Here is a 24,341-nt window from a genome sequence, read left to right as displayed (position 1 = left end):
TTGGCCATTTCAAATTTTGGGAGGTATGATATCATGACTTGACCAACTACTAGGATGTGGGTGTCACATTTGGGTAAAGGCAGTCCACAACTGGTATGTTGATGAAGTGTTAATAGGGGATAGGGCCTACATACATTATGTCACTTTCTTTTTAAATTGATCCTCAGACATCACTTTCCTTGACTAGTGGGTTTTGGCTGGTTTACCATAGTGCTACCTGTAGGGTAGGTAGGGTACTATGAGGTCAGGTTAGCCTATCTGGGATGGGGCAACCTAGATCAGAAGATGAATACTTCATTGTTTGTAGCATTATCTGAACCCCTACTTTTAAAACTTTATTGGATGACCCACCATGTTGGTGTGGTGTATGGCCAGTGGTATTTGTCAAAACACTACTAGATTTTTCAAGACAGTGAACCGTCCTGTAGAGTTAGATTCCATTTACTAAAGTTGGTTTTATGTAATAGAAACTTTAAATTCTTTGAGTGGTTTTATGTTTATATATTTAAATGTTTTGGAATGGAATGTAATTTTGTTACAAACAGTAAACATATCACAGTGTTTATTTAGAAAAAAACAGTACCCGTATCTGTGCATCTTTTGTTTTGAGTTATCTCTCTGGCGATCAGTGCAGAGGTCATAGGTTATTCGATAAGTATACAATTATACAACATAGAAGGCTTACTTTTACTTCCTCCTCTATACATGGGATGAAAATGTCTGGGAAGATATTTTCTAGAATAAAAATGCCTCTGCTTTTTTTTATGTATATCAGTTGGATGGGTCTCTATCTGTTATAAAAGGAAAGCTAATAAAGTCATAACAAAGGAATAAACATGGATATCTCCATCTTGCTCTAAGGTGTCCAATAAAGTAGAGGGATGCCTAGTAAGTGTCATAATTTGTTTGGCTAGTAGAGTTTTTTACTTAAACAAAATATTATCTGTACTTTCTAGCAAGGTGAGCAAAATAAACCTTAACAGATCTTTTGTTTTATTTTTTTCCACTGAAATTTTAATTACATAAAAAACAACACAGGTTCTCACCGTTTTATTACTAGGATCAGATAAAAATAATGGATGTTTTAAAAAATATTGTTCTCCATAAATTTTGCGGAATATAGGTTTTTGCATGTGTTCTATCTCTGTCTATGAAGGTCTATTGAAGGCTGGACTTTGTTAACTTTACCATAAGGAATAAACATGGTGTCGTGTTTGAGCAGGGAAACAATGGCATAATGTCATATCCCGGCACACAACACTGAAGCCGCGCCCACCGCCTTCCGCGCTCACTGCACCGGAAGGAGACAGAAGAGCCAAAAGGAAGAACTAAGAGGAGGGGGAAAAGGAACTGTAGCAGGAAAAGTGACAGTGACAGAGGTAGGAAAACATTCAGTGAGAGTAAATGTTTGTGAATGAGTGTGTGTGTTAGCATGGATGTGTAGGTGTGTGGGGGGGATAGCATGGCATAGGGAGGCCGTAATCTCACTTCTACCATGCCCAGGTTCCAGAATGTACTGGCTGCCTGGACATGATAGGAGTGTGATTGCTGTTATCAATTATATATATATATATTTTTTTATTTTTTTTTTTGTTATTTAATATGTTTTGTCCAATTTTAGTGTGTTAATAAAAATAAAAAAAAGGTTGGTGGGTCGTTTTCAGTTTCTGCCAAGTTTCGGTTTCGGTCCAGAATTTTAATTTTGATGCATCCCTATTTACTAAGCAAGACACTGAAGTGGTAGGCCTATGTGTTATGCTGTACCCCCGTCAATGTGTGCCTCAGTATATAATAACAGTTCTGCTGTACCCTCGTCAATGTTTGCCTCAGTTTATAATTATAACAGTTATGCTGTACCACCATCAATATCTGCTACATTATATTATGATAGAAGCTATGCAGTTTTAAAGTGTGTGTGTAGGGGGTGCCACATAAAGGATCCACCCCAGGTGCCAAATACGCCCCTGTATTTGGAACATCTTTGAAACCGGCCAATTAAATTTTGTTTGAATACTAGACACCCCATTCTATTTCAAACACTGGTATTTTAAACCTTTCCAGGCATTAATTCTACTACCAGCCGTAGTCAAAAGTGCCAGGCATGTCAAAACCTAGAGACCTGTTTTTTTTTTCTTCATTCAATAGTGTTAGGAATGGTGTTTGTAATGCTCCATCTAGTTAGTATACTGATTGTCTTTACATTAGAAGTAGAAAAAAAATCTGCTCATAAATTTTTCCCCACATGCCAATCTTGTAGCTTTTGCCACAGTTCATAGAAAGCCGTTAGCTGGACCCTGTTCAGGGTCCACAGCCAACAAGGTAGCATCTGTGTAATCATAATAGTTACGGTTATTAGCTTTATATAATGAACTATCTTTCTGCATTCTTTCCCCAGCATGAACATATGTAACACTTTGGTGGTTATGCACCAAGCACTGTCACAGAGCACTGGGCTTTATTTATTTCCTCACATGATTTTGGCGACAAGGCAAACTCTGCTAGTATACTAGTAAGAATGTGCCCTTTCTGCCCTGTCAGTAGGGATACCAGATCCCCCTGATAATTATCTGTATTAAAATATCCTTTTAATTTATAAAGACACTTTGTTTGCCTTGTTGTATTCATATCAATTAAGCTTTTTAAAATGCCTGGAGATCCAATTTTAAACACATGGTAAGCATTCCTACCAGTGCTTTAATGACTGCATACTTTGGCCCAGTGTACAATATTCTTAGAGGTGACAGACATAGGAAGGAACATCTCATGGTAGGATACTGGGAGCTTTCATAAACGCCAACATGCCCTGTTTCCAGAGGTAGCTGTTCAACTCACTGTCCTGCTTTTGCAGGCACTGGAGAGCATGGGCCAGATGAGAAAATCCTCAAATCTCCTTTGAGCTGCCCAGGGAGATCTGTGAGTTGTTCATGGCTCTCCCTGCCCGAGGCCATGCCCCCTGCCTCTGGTCACCATCATACCTGGGAACTTCTCGGCTCCGGCCTTCCCTTGTGGGACGCGGCCAGGACTACAGTCCCACTGACATTGGTGGGTGGTCCCGTTGACATTGGTGGGCGGTCCCGTTGACATTGGTGGGTGGTCCCGCTGACAGGAGTGGGAAACACCCCCATTTAAAGGAAAAATGGGCGGGGAGAGGGGTGTGTCAAGACCCCGCGACCCGAAGGATTTGGGTCTTGACCCGGAGAACCGGAGGAGCAGCGCTCACCCGGCAATCTCCGGGTCAAATCCGGAGAGTTCCCAAGTATGGTCACCATTTAACACATGGTCTCATGTTGAAATGTTGGAGGGGCATGCCATCTCTTGCTCTTGTAGCTGTGATCTAGAGATGGGGCCCAGTTAGACCTTAAAGAGGCATAACCTAAGCAGGACATGAGAAGCAGCAGCAGCCTCAGAAATCATTCTTAAAATTGACACAGTTCTTATATAGGGTGACCACGCATCCCGGATTATTGCCTGGGACAGTCCCGGGTCTCGGGCAGCCTCAATATATATATATATATATATATATATATATACCCATGCTGTGCCACCAACCCTAGGCTCATTCCTGACACTTTTAACACCATACACTTATATGTACATTATTTCAAATACTATATGCTTACACACGCACACTCACATTTACACCATATATTAACACTCACACTCGAACACTGTACAGTAACAGACACACATACACAATAAACTCAAACACACATACATTAAAGCATACACATTTATTCTAATACCATGCAGTAGCATATACAAACATAATACAGTAACACACACATGTTAACACCATGCGCTTAAACGCAAACTCAATTACACACAATTATTAATATTGAATCTAGCCATCAGTCTATTTTTCTCTATATCAATCTACCTCAAAACAATGCTGCCAATTGGAAAACACATCATATAAGAAATTGGTCCAGAATCCCTAAATCTGTATTATGTATCCTGGAGAAGCAAATTTAATCATGTTTACTTTTTGTCCAACCTCAGTGTACCGTATTAAGTATATAAATTTTTTCTTGTATAGGAAAATAATATTAAAATATACCACACTCTGAGTTATTCCATTAATCTGATACAGCTACATATCCAGACCTAGGCCAGCAGGTCCAGGGGGGGAGCAGTCCCCCTGCTACAAAACTGGGAGACAGATTGTCCTCTTGGCCTACTCCCCAATCACATCATGTACGCCCTACCCCGACTGAGTAACTCCACTGCAGAGGTGTTCCTTGCCGGAACCCTGCGAGACAGCGTCGAAAACTTACCCAGGACCAGGATTCCCAAATGAGCTCCCTCTTCGTGATAGGGTGACCACATGTCCCGGATTGCCCAGGAAAGTCCCGCAATTTTTTTTTTCTGCGCGGCGGAGAGAGTCATATACTGGCGCTCAGCAGTGAAGCCGTGCACACGGCGGCAGAGCAGAGAGAGAGAGCTCCCACTGCAGGACCTCTATAAGGTAAGTGAGCTTCAAAGGGGGAGAGGAGTAGGTAGTGAGAAGTGGAGGACATGGGTTAGATAGTGAGAATTGGGGGAGAGGGGGTATATAGTGAGAGGGGGTAGATAGTGAGGGGGTAAGATAGTGAGAGGGGGTAGATAGTGAAAAGGGGGAGAGGGGGTAGATAGTGAGAAAGGGTGTGGTAAGAATATTGAAATAAAGAGTGAGAATGAGTGAGAATGGATGAATGTGTGGATGAATTGTGTTAATGAGTGAGAAAATGAAATAATGAATGTGTGGATGAATGGTGTGAATGCGTGGGAGTATGAATGAATGTGTGAATGAATTGTCTAAATGAGTGAGAGTATGAATTTGTGAAAATGCATTAATGAATATGTGTAAATGATTTGTGTGAATGAGTTAGAGAATAAATTATTGTGTGAATGGATTATGTGAATGAAAGTGTGTATTGAGTGTAAAAGTGAATGAGTGTAAAAGTGTTTGTGTGTATCAGATGTATAATTGATTTGTGGAAAGGCAAAGATGGCACAAGCAGTGTTTTGAGCCTTGGGGACCAAGATTGCACAGGCCGGGCTGTTTGGGGACAAAGTTGACTCATGCTGGGCTGTTTGGTGACAAAGATAGCAAGTCATATGCGTGTAATTTGGGTGCTGGTCAGGATCTGTGTGGGCAATGTGGATGCCAGGGCTCACTTTGGGGTATGCAACCTGTGATTTATGCCTGTGAATTCCGAATGATCTATACCTGCAAAGCTGGGTGTGTGTGTTATTATGTTGATCCATATCTGCTATGCTATGTTTCCATACAATATTTATGTATAACTGCAAAGACAGGGTTTGTATGTCTTATTCAGTTGATCAATACCTGCAGTGCTGTTTCCATGTGTTTATTTGATATATACCCTCAGTGCTGAGTTTACATATGATTTCCAGTTGATCTATTCCTGCAATGCTGGGTTTGTGTGTTCTGTTGATCTATACTTGCAATGCTATGTTTCCATACATTATTATTGTATACCTGCAAATACAGGATTTGTATGTCTAATTCTGATTCAGGTGAGGTATATATATATATATATATATACACACATATATAATAGGGCTGCAACTAACGAGTATATCGATTAGTTGGCCGATTTTTTTTCCATTAATCGATTAATCATTTTTCATTAATTTAAAATAATTTAATAAACAAACATGATGCAGTATAAAAAAAACTTTGAGAAAAAGGCATTTCTTGTTTTTATTTCCTAATCTGTCCCCGCCCAGTTATGCACATTTGAGCCCAGGCTTGCCACACTGCCTCCTATGCCCCCCTGATATGCCACTGTGCCCTCTGATATGCCACTCTGTCCCCCTCAGATATGCCTTATACCCCCAGATATGTCCCTCCCCCAGATATGCCTTATATCCCCCATATGCCAGTGCCCCCAGATATGCCACTCTGCCCCCGAATATGCCTTAGATGTCACTGTACCCCCCTGATATGCCTTATAGCCCCATATATGCCCCTCTGCCCCCTGATATGCCGTATAACTCCCTATATGCCACTCTGCCCCCCCTGATATGCCTTATACCCCCAAATATCTCCCCCCAGACTTACCCTCCGTGCTCCAGACTCCTTGGTGTCTAGTAGGGGCAGCTGGTGAATGTCTGCGCAATGCACGTAGAGAACCTCTGCTGGTGGCTGGCACTTTTGCTGGAGCTTCTATAACTGGGCACCAGAAGGTCATGTGACGCCGGTGCTCCATAATAGAAGCCCCAGTGAAAGTGCCGGCAGTAGCGGAGGATGTCTGCGCGCATCGCCGACTGGCTGCCAGAGAGGAAGATCCAGGTCCCCTACAGTGCTGCGGCGGATCCTCCTCCCTGGCACCGGAAGGTCCATCATAGAAGCTCTGGCGGAAGTGAAGGACAGTAGCGGATGATGTCTGCACGCATCGCACAGATGTCCACCGGCTGTCAGAGAGGAGGGAGGATCTGGATCCTAGCGTTATTATAAGATATGTCTTATAGTGTTATATTTTTCAGAGCATCTGCTCTTGAAAAAACTAAGGATGCACCGAAATGAAAATTCTGGACCGAAACTGAAAATTCAGGATTCACTTGACCGAAACCAAAAATGACCCCCCTCCTTAAAAACAAAATGCAATAACAATATTAATATATAGAGCGCCCAAAGATTGTGTTCAGGAGTTACGGTGCAGGAGCGGAGTTGGACAGGGCCCGGTGCAGGGCGACAGCACTCTCCCGGTGGGCATCTAGGGTTGTGCAGCCACGTACCAGCACCCTGACATAGCAGTGGATGTAGTCCAAAGTGAAACAAAATGATATCCTGCAGGCACCCTGGAGCAGGCATGAAACATTTCACTGGATTATGTGCCCTGTATTATGCATATCTTGTCTGGTTATGTTTATTCCTTGTCTTGTTCCCTGTTGTGCCCTGTATTATGTATATCTTGTCTGTTATGTTTCTTGACTGGTCTCCCTGTCCCTTGCTTGCCATGTTTCCACTATATCCTCTGCTTAGCTTCCCTACTTCCAGCCTGCAGCATCCTGCACACACATGATATAACATAATATTAAAAAGACAAGCTTTCGAGAGTTATCCTCCCTTCATCAGGTCTGAAGAAATATTAATCAACATGATAGAGGTTATAAACTTAGGGAACCAATAACCACAGTAAAACATCAAAGATAACAGCAATTAGACATTGGATGACTAGATGAAGTTCATATGAAGTTCTGGTAGTGTGTAAGGAAACCAGAATCCACATTAAGTCCCTCTTTTATGGTGTTAAAATGTGTAATCATTTTCATCTCAAATGTTTTTCTTTCCTGAGAGTCTCTGAAATTTCCTTTGAGTACTTTAATTTTTAGTACCTCTATTTCACCTCTAGTGCCCTTTCAGCTCCAGCTCTACAATTGTGCATGATTAAATATGGGTTGGGACAAATACAAAAAATTTAATTTGTTTCAAAATACCGTATTTGCTCGATTATAAGACGAGGTTTTTTTCAGAGCAAATGCTCTGAAAAATACCCCTCGTCTTCTAATCGAGGTCGTCTTATAATCAGACCTCAAATAGAGGTCTGACTATGAGACTAAGATCCAGATCCCCTGCACCGCTGCAGGGGACCTGGATCCTTCTGTCTCCCCCCCCACACACACACACACTTACCGGTGCTTCCAATTTCCTGCTGTATACCGGGGCAGCGGGTTGACGTCAACGCGATCCGCATAGACAACTTATGCTGCAGCCGGAAGAAGGTGTGGCTAGCAGCGGGGGTTGTCTGCGTCCATCGCGCAGACTTTCCCTGGCTGTCAGAGATCAGAGTTCCCCGCACCGGTGCCCCGGTATACAGCAGGAAATTGGAAGCACCGGTAAGTGTGTGGGGTGGGGTGGAGTGTTAAATGGGGGGGAGACAGAAGGAAGACTGCTGCCCCGTTATACAGCAGGAAATTGGAAGCCCTGGTAAGTGTGTGTGTGGGGGGGTGTTAAATGGGGGCATAGGGCATTTCTGGAGGCAGAGTGCTCTATGAAATGCCTTTTAACCCCCTGAACACCACTCTGCCTCCTGAAATGCCTTATACCTCCCTATATGCCACTCTGCCCCATAATATGCCTTTTAACCCCCTAAATGCCAGAGTGGCATATAGGGGGTTAAAAGGCATATCATGGGGCACAGTGGCATATAGAGGGTTAAAAGGCATATCATGGGCCACAGTGCCATATTGGAGTGGCAAGCCTGGGAGCAGATGTGCGTAACTGGGGGGCAGGTTGGAAAATACAAGGAAATAAAAACAAAAAAATATTTTTCTCAATCATAGCTTTTATAAAAAAAATTAATAGCTTACATGAATTAACATGTCCTGGTAAAACTTTTTTCCTATAGGGTCGTCTTATATTCAGGCTTTTTCTTTTTTTCCTAAATTAATATTCAGATTTTGGGGGTCGTCTTATAATCAGGGTCGTCTTATAATCGAGCAAATACGGTATGTCTTATTAGAAAGATGAGGCACAGCTCTCTCTTGGATTTTGTCAAGCTCTCTTCTTCATCTCTCATATTCAACCCCAAGCAAGATCCTGCGGCTTGCACATTAAAAAAATCTCCCTCAGCCAAGACCACAAAAACTCTTTCTCTTATTATCTCCCACATTAACTATTGCAACACCCTTCTAGTTGGTATTCCTTTGTCTGAACTCTCTTCTCTGCATTCCTTCCAAAATGCTGCCACTAGGACTATCTTAGTTACACATCTTTCCAGTGTCCAGGTATAGAATGGATATATGGAGACAGGGTCAGTGTAACATATAAAGTAATTAGTAGTAAAGTACATAGTACATAAGTACCTTACATTGACATAAAACCCCAATGCTGCAACTTACCCGGCACATCCCACTGGTCTCCCTCCCTGTTCAATTAGTTCATCTGTGCCGGGTTAAATGTCATTTAACTAATTGAACAGGAAGGGAGACCAGTGGCATCTGCAGGGTAAGTTGCAGCATTGGGGTTTTAAAACCCCAATGCTGCAACTTACCCTGCAGATGCCACTGGTCTCCCTCCCTGTTCAATTAGTTAAAGACCAGTGGCATCTGCAGGGCAAGTTGCAGCATTGGGGTTTTAAAAAAAACTCATTCGCACTGCCCTGTAACCCGTGACGGCGAACCTGTGGATTTCCACTTCCAGGAATTGCCGCGATGCCGCGAAGACAAGGTAAGTTAGAAGAGGGGGGGGGGGTGGTAGACGAAGACGAAGACAATCACGAAGATCTTCGTGGTGTGTGTCTTCGTCTTCGCCTACGTTTTACCACCGCCGTGTCTTCGGAATGAACACGAAAACGCACTCTTCGTGTTCGTTTCCATGTTCGCCCGAAGACGAATGCACAAGTCTAGTGCTAACACTGTAATCAAAAGATGTTGCTGAACACATATTGGGGTGTTGTTTAACAGTGATATGTACCAGGAGCTGCAAATTCTGGTAGTTGATGGCATTATACATTTTCCGCCTCAACATTAGTTCTGTCTGATGAGTGGGGTGGGCTGCTATGACAGCTCACTGTCCTTTTCAGGACAGTACAAGCTGTCTGGCACTGAAGGGGTTAACCACTGGTGTCTCAGTAGAAGGAAGCACAGCTTGGCAGGTTTACCTAGTTGGGTTAGAGGTCACATGCATTATCAATTTACACTGATTTTCAGTAAGCAGTGGCAAGACATTGTATTGTTTATTCATACTTTTATTGTTTTTCAATACAAAAGGGGAAAAACCTTTATGTTATATTAAAAAAAAAAAACAAACATTTATGCAATCTAATACAGAATATTATGTCATATAACTTAACTCAAGCAACTGCAATTTGTTTACTAAAGTTAGGCATTGACCAGCCACACTACAATACTGTAAGCATTGTCCCCAGGCATAAGAAGGCACTAGGAAAGGTGAGTTAATGATAGTGTACAGGTTTAGTTTGCAGTAATCTGCCTAACATATTTGAAACTCAAAAACTATTTTATTCTTTAATTTCTGATAGACAAACAAAAAAGGCTAACAGGTTACACATAATTTTCCTTTGAACTTATTATTTTGTAGAGGTTTCTCTTAGCGCATTGGCAAGCTATAAAAGTCACCTTTTTGGTAACAATGTTTTTCCTTTTCCTTTATATTGTTTTGATTTTCAGGGTTTTGCTATCAACCACACCTCATTGTGTCGATTAAATAGCTTAAAAGGACTGTCGTATCCTGCTGTGTAGTATGTAGTTTCTTCAAAAGACTTTCCATCCCGTTTCAGACTTTCTGACAGCTGTAAAAGTTGTTCTTGGTTCTTTGCTACATTTGTAAACCCACCAAAAGACCTTTAAAAAAAATATTGAAATCCATCAAGGTGAGACGTCTACATGAAAAATACACCATAAAATGAGTTTTAATGCAGATAATAATATTTTGGAAATTAAGACCAGGAGAAGGGGATGAGACTGCTGGTGTTTCTCAGAAACCAAAACCAGGACCATGCCCAACCCCAGTCTCAGCTGGGGGAAGGAGAATCATTTCAAGTCCAAAATTATGACCAAGAGGCCCTGGATTGTATTCCAGCAGGCATTACAGTACAACACCAGTTTGACAGGTATACAAACCAGCAAATCATATAATCATATCAACTGTGATTGTGGTTAAGATAATCCTACAATTCTAAATTGCATCATATTCCTAAGACTGCTAACCACTAAGCATATAAACTGCAATTGTGCATGCAGTGGAACAGGAGCATGCTGTAGATGTGGTATGGCATGTACAACTGCAGAGTAGTTTGCAATGTACTGATCCAAACACTCTGCTAAAAACTTTTGTAACTAAATATAACAGAAATAATTACTAATTCATGTAAAGTTATGTTTAAGAATTTTTCCATAGGAAATGACAAATCTTCTTAAAAGTTTCTGTGTTTTTATGTTATCATACCTTTAGAGGAATTAATAAAATAACATATGCTATGGTTTATTTTCATAATATACTAAATAGTTCAATTCGTATTCAGTATAACTGGAACAGCAGACTAGATGGTTCTTTTCCAACATCAAATTCTGTGTTTCTATTAGACTTGAGCATTATGATTCGTACAAATGTTAATTTTAACAAACCTTGCCAACTTGTACAAATGTTGGAAACAAAGTGGAGCAATGAAACAAGAGACAATGCTTTCTCACTCACTTTTACTCACGCTCTTTCACACTCTCTCGCATGCTGTCTCTCAATGTCTCCCTACCTTCTCTGCCAATCGGAGAAAAGCAGCTCTTCTTCAGCTCCAGGTTTTCTGGCAAAAGAGCAGAACCTCCATGCACACACTCACCCCCAGATTGGAGGATCAATAAAAATGACAAGACAAAAGGCAGGGCTGCAGAAAAGGAGACATGGACTAGGAAGAGGTAGTAGAGAATGTAGGGAGACATTAAGCGAGACAAAATGAGAGTGTAAGAGCGTGAATGAGAGTATGAGAGAGTGAATGAGGGTGTGACAGAGAGTATATGAGAGTGTGACAAAGAGTCCCCTGAAAGGATGGAAAACTAAATTTGTTGTCCGAAAACAAATGGATGAAGAACGGAATGAAAAATTTGTCCATATCGTTTTTGGTTTAGTTTCTATTTATTTGGCATTTCCCACTGACCATGCACCCATCATGCTTCTTTGAACATGACAAAACACCACAAATTACAGTAATAGACAACACCTGTTGCCCCAGCTGCTGTGTAGTAAAATTCATATCATTCCTGCCCTGTTGATCAACAAACAAACAATAACAAAAACTGTATTTTGTTAAGCTGGTTCATACCTGACATAAACAGTTACTTGTGCTCTTTCTTCAAGAAAGATATTAGTATCTGCTGGTTTAGGTGGATCATCCTGATGTTCAGAAGGGATATAAAATGACACGGTAATAGTGGATTCACAGGCAGGTCCTGCTCCAGGCTGAATGAAAGATGTCACTGGCGCGGTCATTTCAACCTTCATTTCTGCACATAAAATAGGGTTTAAAAGGTTTGATGCATTTACGTGAATAAAAAACTTAAAACAAACTATTTTATTGTTCATTTATATATATAAGTGCAAAACAACATCATAACAATAGATAGATAGGTAGATAGATATAGAGATAGATAGAGCACTGGAGGGTCATCTAATGTCGGCGCTCCGTCATAAAAGTCCCAGCTGAAGTGCCGGCATCAGCGGAGGTTGCCAGAGAGGAGGATCCAGGTCCCCTGGAGCGCTGTGAGGGATCTGGATCTTAGTCTTATAGCCAGACCTCTATTTGAGGGCCGATTTTAAACCTTGTCTTAAAATCGAGCAAATACGGTACATAATTGGATATCAATTTTGGAGCAGTATTTGCAGAATCCATTGAAGCCTGATTTTTTGCGCACTCTGGGCACTGAAAGAAGAGAAGGATGTGTAGATCGAAGGGGTAGAGTTGGGATGTAGGGTGATGATAATTCTTTCAGGCAATAGGGGCCCTGGTAGGGCTTTAAATGTCAATAAACCCATCTTAAAATAGATTAGCCATTTCATAGAAAACCAAACTTATAGAATATGTTTTAATATCCAGAAATAGAAAATCAGGTACTAGGAAAACCAGGTTAAGAAACAATGCTTTAATGAAATGAATAGGCTACGTTGCAGTTGATCAACGAGACTTGGGGCGCATGTACATGGGAAAAATAATAGAAATAATAATGTATAAACACAATATTTCAAATAAAAAGAATATTTACAATCGTAAGATGTGAAAAAAGCCCATAAAAAATTGTTGTCAAACTTTTATTCCTTTTATTATTGCGAAGAAGTCTACAAACGGATTTTAAATTGTCCTAAGGAAGCCAAGCATATATTTGGCAAAACGTCTTGAGATTATTTTGGATGCTTATTGAAGACTCTATCTATACCATTGAGCGCTTGTGCACAACATTTGTTGTGCCAGTATTTGTTGTTTATATTTTTATTTGGATTGTATATATGTATATACAATATTGCACCATTATTATGTCAATTTTTTTCCCATGTACATGCATCCCAAGTCATGTTGATTGATATCCCAAAGCATCAAGAGGAGTGTTTTTCTGGGTTGCTGCAGTACCTTGGGAACGTAAAATTATTATTTTCAATTTATTTGCTTATCCACGTGGATTGTTGTTTTTTCACTTTACTTTGCAGTTGAACCTGTAAGCAATGTAAGCAGACGATCATTATGACATCGTCCACAACGATGATAATGCTTGTTATTAATGACTTAATAGTGTTGCAGGGTGGTTTCTAAAGTAATTCTATTATACTTATCTTGGATGGACAATATTAAACAATAATTAAAAATGTAGACATTTTTTATATAATTAGGTGTCCATTAAAAAAAGAAACTGTAGTTAAGCTGTAACACATTAAAAACAACTCTGATGGGTGCTAAAATGTCACAAACAGAGTTTGTGACATTTTACCAAATGAATCATATGCACCATGGACATTCAGAAACATTATCATGGATACTGGTGTTTAGGCAAAGACACTTAGTCTGCCCCCTATGATCATGACCTGTTTTGCTAAATCAATAAAAAGGTCCACTTCCCTAAAAGTATTCATCTACCAGTCCACCACAGCTTATCCCATTTAATAATTCGGTACTTGCAGCTTTACACTTGTAAAGGGTTTTCAACAATCTTCAGCTCAATCAGTAGATACTCTAGCTGCTTAAATTGCTCATAATGTAGCACTGCCTATATCTTTTTGTAAATTTCATAAGTAATCTTTAATGTGTTCAGCATATGTTTTTTTGTGAGTTCTATTAAGAAAGTACAACTACTTACTCTTTTCATTGTTTCCTTGGATGTAGTTAAAGAGACGCATAAAACCAGTACCAAAAGCAGAGTCCCAGTCTTTGATGCATTCCACTGAAGTGCTCATCCATTTGGCAGATTCATAATTGTGAGTCTCATATTCTGAACGCTGAACAACAGGAATGTTCCCCTTATGACAATAATATTCACATATATATAAAATAATCCTATAACAATACTGAAGGGGAGCATATTTCAGAGAACAAAGCAAAATGGTTGCTCGCTTTATTGAGGTCAAGGTTAATACTGCATTTGGATTTAAACATGCACTGGAGTGTTCATATGGCTATGGTGAACACAAGACAAGGCCGATTTAACTAAAAACAGGAGACTCATATTTGCGTAGCCTTCTTTACTGTGTTACCATAGCAGCAAAGACATATTATCATAAGTAAAGGACCAATCAAAACACAGTTTATCCAATAAGTATGTTCAGCATCCCAGAATCCTCCTCTTTCTTTGCTGCTGTCACTAGTGTCAGGTCAGTCAGTAACCTCTCCTTTGGGATTGTCTGTGGGATCTGTGTTTTTGGCATGTCATTTTGATTATTTTGTGTGTGTTTCCCCTTTAGCGTTGGTCTTTTTATACTGTTTTATATAGTTTTTCTCTGGCTATATTTTTTTATACCTCTGTTTTATTGTTTTACTCTTTGTACCTTTTTTCTCTCTTGTTTCAAGTTTCTTCTCGGGGGATTCGGGTGTCCGCGTGTCTCCCCGTTCTGTTTTCAGTTCTTTTTTTTTCACCTGTCCTTTGTTCTGGCGCCGAGATTCCTTCCTCAAATCTGCATTTCTCTGCGCCATTACTCTTTCCTTCTTCTTCTTTTCCCGTCTTTGTGCGCTTTTGAGCGTGGCGGCTATCTTTGTGTTTTGTCTTTTCTCTTATTGCGTTTGGCAATACGTGTGTTAGCCCTCTCTTCTTCTCTGTTCTTTTTTAGGTGTGTGTCCATTTCTTTGCTGTTACGGTTAGGGTCAGGCAGCAGTGCAATTTGCTGCTCCTGGCTGTTACTGAGTTAGTATTAGGTGTTCTAATTTAGTTTTTTCTGGTTTTAGAGTTATTAAGAGGTATACAAAAATAAAGCAATAACAAATAAATAAATAAAATTTAAAAAAATAATAATATTAAGTCACTAAGCAAAAAAAAAACTAAAAAAGTTATACTGCATTGCTACATATAACGGAATATATATATATATATATATTCACCACCTCTATTATTAAGGGAGTTTGGGTGCTACCCAATACCACCTACAGGTGGTTTCTTTTTCTCACATAGGTGTGTAACACCTGGGTTACTTCCCCATTCAAATAACTCTTTGATACTCCCTGGGGTACTTCCCCTGTTACGCCACTTGCGTATATTGTGAATTAGTGGGTTCCAGATTTTTTAGCGGTAAACACAGCTACTGTACGTGTAAGCCCTGATACGTATAATTTATTATTTGTCTGCTCTGTCTTTGCAGAGTGCAATTTGTGCCATGTGTACAGGAGAGTCTCAGCCCTCGGCTCCTGAAGAACTAAAGACTTGGCTGTCTAACGCGACAATATCTCTGGATCAAGTAGAGTGCTGGCATACTGTCACGCGCGCCGCGGCTCCTACCTCCGCCGCTGTCACATGCGCCGTGGCTCTCATCGCCGCCGCTCACGCCAGCTCGCACGACGCCGGCAACCCCACCTTCATCTCCTCCTCCGCACGTCTGCGTCGCTGCTCCACCTCCGATGTGGACGCACGCCGGCATCACGTCCCGGCCTCAATGCCCTCGGTCGCGCATCGGCGAGGCCCGTGACGTGAGTACCTGTGTCCTATAAATTCTTCAGTCTTGCTATGTCCTTTGCCCATTCTAAGCATTATACTGCTTTTGGGTGTGCTATTTTCTTGCTGTACTTATATATGAGCTTGTGTACCGACCTTTGGCCTGTTTATTGACTACGAATCTTCTCTGCCTGCCTACTACCCGGACCGTTTAACCGTTTTGCTCCTGTTCTGCCTGCCCTGACCTCGGATTTGTTTGACCTCGCTGCCTGCTATTGCCCTAGACCACGGACTGTGTTTTTTGGACTGTCTCTTATCGGAGCCTATTGCGTCTCCCTGTTGTTGGAGATAAGGTCCCTGTCTGCTTAGTCGGATCCACCTCGTCTACCTACACATTAGAACGGGCCATACATGGATCCCGCGGACATGGTGCGGCTACAGGCTCGACTGGATCTCCAGGAGCAGCGTCTTGTTGCACAAGCCACACAGCTGCAATCACTGGAACAAAAGGTCGATGCCATGACAGACCCGCACGTCTGTAGAACCGGCTCTCCAGAGGGACAACACACATGAGGAGTCCGGGGCCGTTGGTAATATTCCTCTACCCGACAAATACTCAGGAGACCCGAAGGGTTGCCGTGGTTTCCTCAACCAATGTCTGCTTCACTTTCGTAACCATCCCCAGGCGTTCCAATCGTCATCCAAGAGAGTCTCATTCATCATATCCTTGCTCAAGGGAGATGCGTTGGTGTGGGCTTCACCCCTAGTGGAGCAAGAATCCTACCTCTTAGAGGACTGCCCCGCGTTTATGGAATCTCTACGTACTGTCTTTGACGCCCCTGGTCAGAAAGAGACCGCTGAGTCCTCCTTGCTAGAACTCCAGCAAGGCCGAAAAACCTTGGCCCAATATACCGTGGAGTTTCGCACCCTGGCTCACGAAACCAACTGGGAGGAAAGCTCCCTCAAAGCTGCATACAGAAGGGGACTTAACGAGAAGGCCTCGTATATCATGATACACCCACGGATCTCGAGGAATACATATCCCTCCGTCTCCGAGTGAATAAACGGATCCAAAAAAGGATAACCGATCACAACAGAGGAAAAAGACATGGGTTCTATGCTTCTGGCTACACCAAGCCCTCTTGTTCTGCTTCACCCACTTCCGCTCCTGAAGAACCCATGGAGATAGGTACCGTTCGCAGACTCACCCAAGCCAAAACTCGTTGTGTCGCTCGTTTTCATGAGCTCTGTCCCTTGCGTCCTGCTCCGGCACGTTCGGTGCGCCCTCCTGGTGGGGGGGGGGTACTGTCACGCGCGCCGCGGCTCCTACCTCCGCCGCTGTCACGCGCGCCGCAGCTCCCATCGCCGCCGCTCACACTGGCTCGCGCGACGCCGGCAACCCCGCCTTCGTCTCCTCCTCCGCACGTCTGCGTCGCTGCTCCACCTCCGACACGGACGCACGCCAGTATCACGTCCCGGCCTCAATGCCCTCGGTCAATTGGCTCAGAAGGCAAGAAAGGGGCCTCCCCGATCTCGGAAGAGTCCAGGCCCGGACTGGCCATCGGCCGGGCGGCCCAGGGTCGGATTGACATAGGGGCTGATGGAGCTGCAGCTCCAGGCCCCTACCTTAAAATAGGCCCAGTCAGGACCGGACTGACTGGGCCTATGCGGCCGCATTAACGCACCTGCCCCTTAAGCCCGCAGCAACCAGGGCCGACCTTGGCGGTGTGCGGCCGCACAGGGCTTAAATTAAAGGATCTGGGTTTTTTTTGTTTTACTTTATGTAACATCCTCCATGTTAAATAAAGTGTTTTTTTTACTTTATTTAACATGGAGGATGTTAAATAAAGTAAAAAAAACAACAACAACAAAAAAACCCCGATGTTTTAATTTAAACCCTGTGCGGCCGCACACCCCTAAGGCTGGCCCTGGTGGGGGCTGCCGCCCCCCTAGAGTGGCGGACCTGGTCGCAGTTGCTGCTTACTCCGGCAACAAGGTAAGTAGGGTGAGGGAAGGGGGTGCAGTGAGAAGAGGCAGAGGGGAGAGAGGGGTAGATTGGGAGAGGGGGTAGCGTGAATGCGTACAAGAATGAATGAATAAATGTGTGGATGAATTGTGTGAATGCGTATGAGAATGAATGAATTCATGTGTGGATGAATTGCTTGAATGATTTGTGAGACTGCATTAATAAATATGTGTTAATGATTTGTGTGAATGAGTGAGTAAGTGTTTGTGTCTATCATGAATTTTTAAGTGATTTGGGGAAATGCAAAGATGGTACATGAAGGGTGGGCTTTAACAATAAATAAATAGATAAATAAATAAAAATGGGCTACTCAGTCTTAAATGCCCGGGCCTATTTTTTGTCCCAGTCCGGGCCTGGAAGAGTCTGATGATGAATTGGACCTGACTTCTTTGATTCAGATTGCCAAGCCGATCAGTCAGAGGTGGAGTCTGAAGATAATTTACCCGGCCCCTCTAACTCTTGACGGGTTAGACTGGCCTCCTCGGAGGTTGATAAAGGGCAGTTCACGAGACTGAAGCATAATTGCCCAGAAGAAGAGGCGTTTGTGTGAAGTTTTAAAGAAACAATTTTATGAAAAAGGCTATAAGAGGGCTAATGTTCAACAACAATTTATGGAAGTAAAAGCAAAAAATAGAAAAAATATAAAAATAAAAATGAAGGTATGACTCAAAAAAAACAAAAATATTCCAATAATCTTTAATTATAGTGAACACTACAGGTACTTGAAAAAAATTGTTAACAAACACTGGCATTTGTTAAATCAGGATGAAGAAATTTTCTCATTATTTGGGTTTAAAACCAAAAATTATTTACAGGGGAGGTCAGAGCATATGAAACCAGTTAACTAAAAGTTACGTAAAAACAAACACAAGAAGAGAAAAAATGTTTTTTCAAAATCAAAATGGGTTTTATAGATGTGTAGGATGTGTGTGCTGCAGGGAAACAAAAAAGATGGATAAAAAGACTTTGAAATTTGAGACCCATACGAATGGAAGAATCTTCTCTATCAATTAATTGATAACATGCAATACCAATAATCTTATGTATTTATTGACGTGCCCCTGCGGTTTGCAGTGTGTGGGCAAGACCACAAGACTGCTCAAAACCCGCATTGCGGAGGAAGTCAGAAATATAAAGAATCAAGTTACCAATCATAGTGTATCATCCCACTTTAAAGAGCATCACAATTCCGAGCCCGATTTAATGTCATTTCTAGGAATCCAGAAAGTAAATAAAAATTGTAGAGGAGGGGATTATGGCAAATAATTACGTCAAACAGAGATGAAGTGGATGTTCGAAATGATTTCCCCTAGGGGTTTAAACATAGATTTTGAAATCAATGAATTTCTGTGATGGGGAAGATTTTAACTAACATGGACCAAATAGTATGAACTTTTAGAAATAAGATATATAATAAAAAGGGTTGAATTATTCTCAGTCTGCCATACAAGATTAAATATTTGTTGTATTCATACGTGAATTCATTTGTACATATGTAATTTTGGATTTATTATTGAATTTTAACTGTATTTGTTAGTATTTCTCTTTTTGCCCTTTTCCAAAATGGCTGCCGGGTTCTGCCTTCTATAAGAGCCTTTATAATAAGCGATGCCCATATTGGACTGAGTTCAAAATACAGCTGATCGGAAGGGATACTTTGAAGGTTGCACCAGGACCTAGCAGAAACGAGCGGATGCGCCGGAAATGATGCGTGTAACAAGCAAAGACACGCACCGGAAGTGACACGCCAGAAACTGGGAGTAACACCCAGAAACCAGAAGTGACATATCGGAAACCGGAAGTCTATGGAATTGACGCCAAAACCAGCGTTGGGCACATTATAAATATGGAACCTAAGGATAAGGACAATACACTTGAAAAAGACAAAGTCGAAACGTGTTGTGTTTTTAAGTACACTGTACTTTTATATTTGGGGAAATATGGGTTTTTATACCTAGTTCTCCTTATTTGAAAAATAAAAGAATCCTGAAGGAAAAGAGCTGTGTGGTCCTTTACTGCCTGGAGTGGGTTCAGAAGGAAGGAATCCTTTCGTGCACACCTCAAGTGGGCACCCTGAGCTGTTTATATAGAGCCTGTTCACAGCTCTATTTCATGTGAGTTTATTCTATACCCCATTAATATCAAAACTGCATTTATGGGTTACACTATGATCTCTCTGTGTCTCAATTTACAGGGCTAAAAGAGAGGTCTAAACCACATTATATGCAAGTATATCTATATATATAGATAATCACTAAGGTTGTGTATTGGGGCATGTGCGCTTACACCTTTATGTTTATTGTTATTTGTATTATTTAGTGCAAATTTAGAGTGTTTTTTTCACGAGGAGTGTTATAAGTTGCACTTTACTTTGCACTTATTGTAATGTATCGTTTTCGCTCAAACAACTTTCAGCTAAATTGGTGTCTTTTTGGCAATTTTCAGATATTCGAGCGTTTGATGTAGAGCAGGGGCGTCCAACATGCGGCCCGCAGGCCAAATGCGGCCCGCGGGACCTCGAGGTGTGGCCCGCGTGAGATCGGCAGCCAGGGCAACCGGGATCACAAGGGCCCTGCTGCTTACCTGTGGGAGGGTCTTTTGTACTGCACAGAGGAAGCGGAACCCAGCAGAGTCATGTGAATGTACATGACATCGCATGACTCTGCTCCATTCCTGCTTCCTCTGTGCAGAACAAGAGAAGTGCAGTACAAGAGAACCCAGAGCGAGGCCGCAGCTCCTGCTGAAGTCTGTGAGCATCATCGAGAGAGCTGCAGTGCAGGTAAGGGGGTGGGGGAGGGTGTTTGAATGAGTATGCTTGATTAAGGGAATTAATCTGTGAATGAATGAGTATATGAATGAATCAGTGTGTGTGATAGCATGGATGTGTAAGTGAGGGGGCATTGTACAGGGTGGCTGTAAGTGATGTGCAGACCCCATACTGCTGGCAGCATCAATACACAAGGGGGGCAGCTAGCCAGGTTTCAGCATGTACTGGCTAACTTGGCATGATAGGAGTGTGATTGCTAACAGCAATCACAGTCCCATCGTGCCTAGGTTCCAGCATTTACTGGTTGCCTGGGTATGATAGAAGTGTGATTGTTGTTAGCAATCACACTCCTATCATGCCAAGTCATATTGTTGTCATATTAATTTATATATGATTGTTGACAGCAATCACACTCCTATCATGCCCAGCCAACCAGTACATGCTGGAATCTGGGTATGTCTGAGATTGCTGTTAACAATCATAAAATATATATATATATATATATATATATATATATATATATATTAACATTGTTATTAAATTTGTTGTACAATTTTGTTGTGTAACTTTTCTTAAAAGTGTGGGATTTTTTGGTGCATCCCTAGAATAAGCATATCTTTTTAAAGGCTATATTTTCACACAGTGAAAAATGAGTGCGGCCCTCGCACGTATACAATTCTGATGAAGTGGACACCCCGATGTAGAGTCTATTTATTTTTCCCCGGATTGTGTCCGTATGTCTTTTTTTCACGTAGGACAAAATCGTTGTCTACTTCAGTTACTTACCCCTATTTTCCTTCTGAATCCAGGTAGTGCGTGACTCTTTGTTTGCGTTGCTACATTGAGGTTACTCAATCGTTACGATCTCTACCCCGGGGTCAGTTACTCATTTCCTACATGAAACCTTTTCATCCGGTCTCGTCCCCTTCCATTGCTAGGTGGATTAAGTGTGTGTTATCTTTGGCGGGTGTTGATACCTCTTTTGGGGCGCATTCTGTCAGGGGAGCAGCAGCTTCGGCGGCTTTTTCGGCAGGCGCTAATTTGGCCGATTTCGTTCTTCTTCGCATGCAGCTTTAACTCTTTTAGATCAGCTTTAAAAGAGCAAATATGAGTCCCCTGTATGCTGTTAAATTGGGGATTATTCTAGCCTTGGTGTTAATCTAAATTTAATGAATACGGGAGGCGAATATTTGCCCACTGTCCCTGCTCTTGTTGAGATTTGCATTTATTTTGGGTGGGTGATAGATTTGTGGAGATATTTTCGTTGCTATTGTCATTATATTGTTGGACATTTTTTGTGAAGACATGGTACCATTATGTTCTCTCTATTCCTTTTTCAGGTTGAATGGCGTTGTTTGGAGGAGTTCTATTATAAATTCTATTATAGTCTAATTTGTTTCATGCTGTAGATATCAAATTAAATTTAAGTTATTTCAAGATTCTCTGTTCTGTTCAAGCAACAAAGAAAGAGGAGGATTCAGGGATGCTGAACATACTGATATACTGTGTTCTTTACATATGATAATATTCATTAAATTCAGAATATTTGAACACCAAGGCTAGAATAATCCCCAATTACCATTTGTGGTCGTATGGCAGGTAGTTGACATCTGGAAAGTTAAAAATTTTCTTATATATGTTTCTAGGTATTATCCATTATGTGGACAGTCCAGTTGCAAAGTATGGAGAATAGTAATATGACAAGGTCAAGGAATAATTGGTTCTATAATGAGAAATTAGGGTTTATTTGTTAATGAAATAATATCATGACTATACATAAATTGTATATTACAAATATAATGTCCTCTTAAATCGTTATGTGTAGAGCATATATCTTGTGAAACACACATGCTTACTAACGCAGATCCCTTATCACTACAGCTTAAAGGTGCTGTTCCACCTAGACTTTTTTCTCTACTTTCCTGAATTCTTTTATATTTTAATACGCTTATATCCATGTTAAATAAAACGTATTCCTGTTTTAAAATAAGATACCATTTTTCTGTAGTTTTGTGTTCAAAGCTTTCAGAGGGGCCGCTTTATTTGTTCCTTGTGTACTGGCTGGACAGGAAATGGTTGTAGGATATCGGACTAATATGATGCAGTACATAGAGGTGGTAGTACACTAGATGAAATCTCACCTTTAAGTTCAATACGTGGCAACAGAAATGCCCAGGTAGTACATGAAACATTCTCCCACAACACTTGTGCAAGTGTACCTTCTAGGAAAAAAGTTTCATGCGCCTTCCTCTCAGTCTGATCCTGTAAGCTTGCAGGTATTTTAGTGTTTTAGAACAATAACAGCACAAAACAAATCAGGAAAAAAATAGATGTCCTACGTCATTCTCGACTGCAGTATATTTTGGATTCTGAAGTCCAGTTGAGAATAAAGCTTGTTTCACCGTTTTCAACATTTTAGAAGCTATGAAATAAAAATAACTGGTATGAGTAAATATATATTTGTGCATATTTAAAAGGTTATAATGTTTGAATGAAGCCTGTCTCTTTTAATGTTTGTTTGCCTAAGTATGTTGCTTTATTCAATTGTTCAAATAGTTATCTTCTCTTAAAAAGTTATTTAGTGTCAGCATTAATTCACTTCCTGTTCCTGTCCCTTTTCCTCATACATGCTTACAAAGACTGCCAGAACCGGTCATTAAGACTCAGCAACTTTACAATGGATCCAGAAAAACAAGCATATTGATACCTTCCCAATTTATACAAATAAGGAAAGTTCAATTTATATGCATCAATATTTGAAGCTCTAAACATAATTTCATACGTTTATTTAATTTACAGGGCTGTAAAACGTAGGAAGCATGTTCAGAATTTTCAGAAGTATGACACTTTTATTCTCATTGTTGCATAAGCAAAACTAAACAACGTATTTGCTGGAAAATGGTTTACATGGCAATTCCCCAACACCCTAGCCCTAATCCGCTCTCCCAAATACCAATTGGGCCACTTCACCGTCATTGCTCAGACATGGAATATGTGCATTTTTGCACTATTTTTAAACCCAGTAGCAAGGTCAAACATTAACAACTATCATAAAACTATTTCCTAGCAAGATTATATTTATTATAAACAACCAAACTTTGAAGGTTTTATCTTCATCTTATCTGTCAGACATATGCAAAAAGTAAGCAAATGTTTGGTTTTGTTTTCTTTTATTTGAAGGTGCTGTTAAGTATGAGATTTGAAACAACATACCATTGTTTCATTCACTGGCAATTTACCAGGTAATGTGATTATTTCTTTTTGTTATGACAGCAAAAAGAGGGCACTGATAGCATGGAAAGGGGTGCTTCGGGAACAATTGAGAGCTTTGTAAAAGTATGAAAAAAATGACTTAAGTTCCTTATATAAAGGGTAGCAGCTTTTACCGTATGGAATACAATATTGTAAAAATTCCTTATGTGCATCTGCTGGTGCTGTAATATCCTCTGGCTCTGGGGCAGTCCGCCAAACACGGTCTAGCAGCTGTCGGTATGCCCTTTACAGCTGCCGCACTTTCATGACCAGATCTCAGCTCTGGGACTTCTTCAAGACCAAGCATAGCCTCTCTGTATTCCCCAATGTCCTCCAGATCAGAGTCCCCTTCACTGTCGAATTCAAAGAAATGGATGAGGTTCTCCCACAACAATCTAGGGCCATCAAAATCATAGCCCTCTGGAGACCATTCTGTCAACAGTCCCCAAATATGCTTGCTCTGCATGCCACTGCAGAGCCCAATATCAGTTGTCCAGCTCTACCTCCTGTTGAACCAGCTTGTCCAATTCAGATACCCATTGCTCCTGGGGTTGCTGTCCCAGGAATGACATCCGAAGTTCCAGTTAGTCTCTAATCCTTTGTCTGGAAAGGAAGACACTGTCCCCGGCTTATAACAGCCTCCTGGAAGGCCACCTCCCATAGTGACCCCCTAATCTGTTGCCTCAGTTCCTGATATTGTTCCATAGACAG

General features: G+C 41.2%; 1 protein-coding gene across 1 annotated transcript; it reads right to left on the bottom strand.

The window, feature by feature from the left end:
• Positions 1-10,136: 10,136 nt before the first annotated feature.
• On the bottom strand, positions 10,137-22,792 carry LOC149284782 (heme-binding protein 2-like). The gene is made up of 4 exons (XM_089496211.1): positions 22,718-22,792; positions 13,807-13,945; positions 11,787-11,967; positions 10,137-10,314 (listed from the first exon to the last, which is right to left on the bottom strand). The coding sequence occupies exons 1-4, from the start codon at positions 22,790-22,792 to the stop codon at positions 10,137-10,139; spliced, it is 573 nt and encodes a 190-aa protein (XP_089352337.1).
• Positions 22,793-24,341: the final 1,549 nt, after the last annotated feature.

The sequence above is a fragment of the Sceloporus occidentalis genome, unplaced genomic scaffold (genome assembly GCF_023333645.1).
Source record: "Sceloporus occidentalis isolate IW3139 unplaced genomic scaffold, rSceOcc1.0.p SCAF_88, whole genome shotgun sequence".
Lineage (NCBI taxonomy): Eukaryota > Metazoa > Chordata > Lepidosauria > Squamata > Phrynosomatidae > Sceloporus > Sceloporus occidentalis.
This window is presented reverse-complemented; position numbering and strand designations above follow the sequence as displayed.

Bases quoted from the DNA above. Each gene is read 5' to 3' on its own strand.
- LOC149284782 (XM_089496211.1), bottom strand. From the start codon at position 22,792: ATGTTGAAAACGGTGAAACAAGCTTTATTCTCAACTGGACTTCAGAAT. The intron at 13,946-22,717 runs GTAGGACATCTA...CCTGTTGTTCAG, and splicing joins ATACTGCAGTCGAGAATGAC to CGTTCAGAATATGAGACTCA. The intron at 10,315-11,786 runs GTATGAACCAGC...TTTTTTTTAAAG, and splicing joins CAAGTAACTGTTTATGTCAG to GTCTTTTGGTGGGTTTACAA.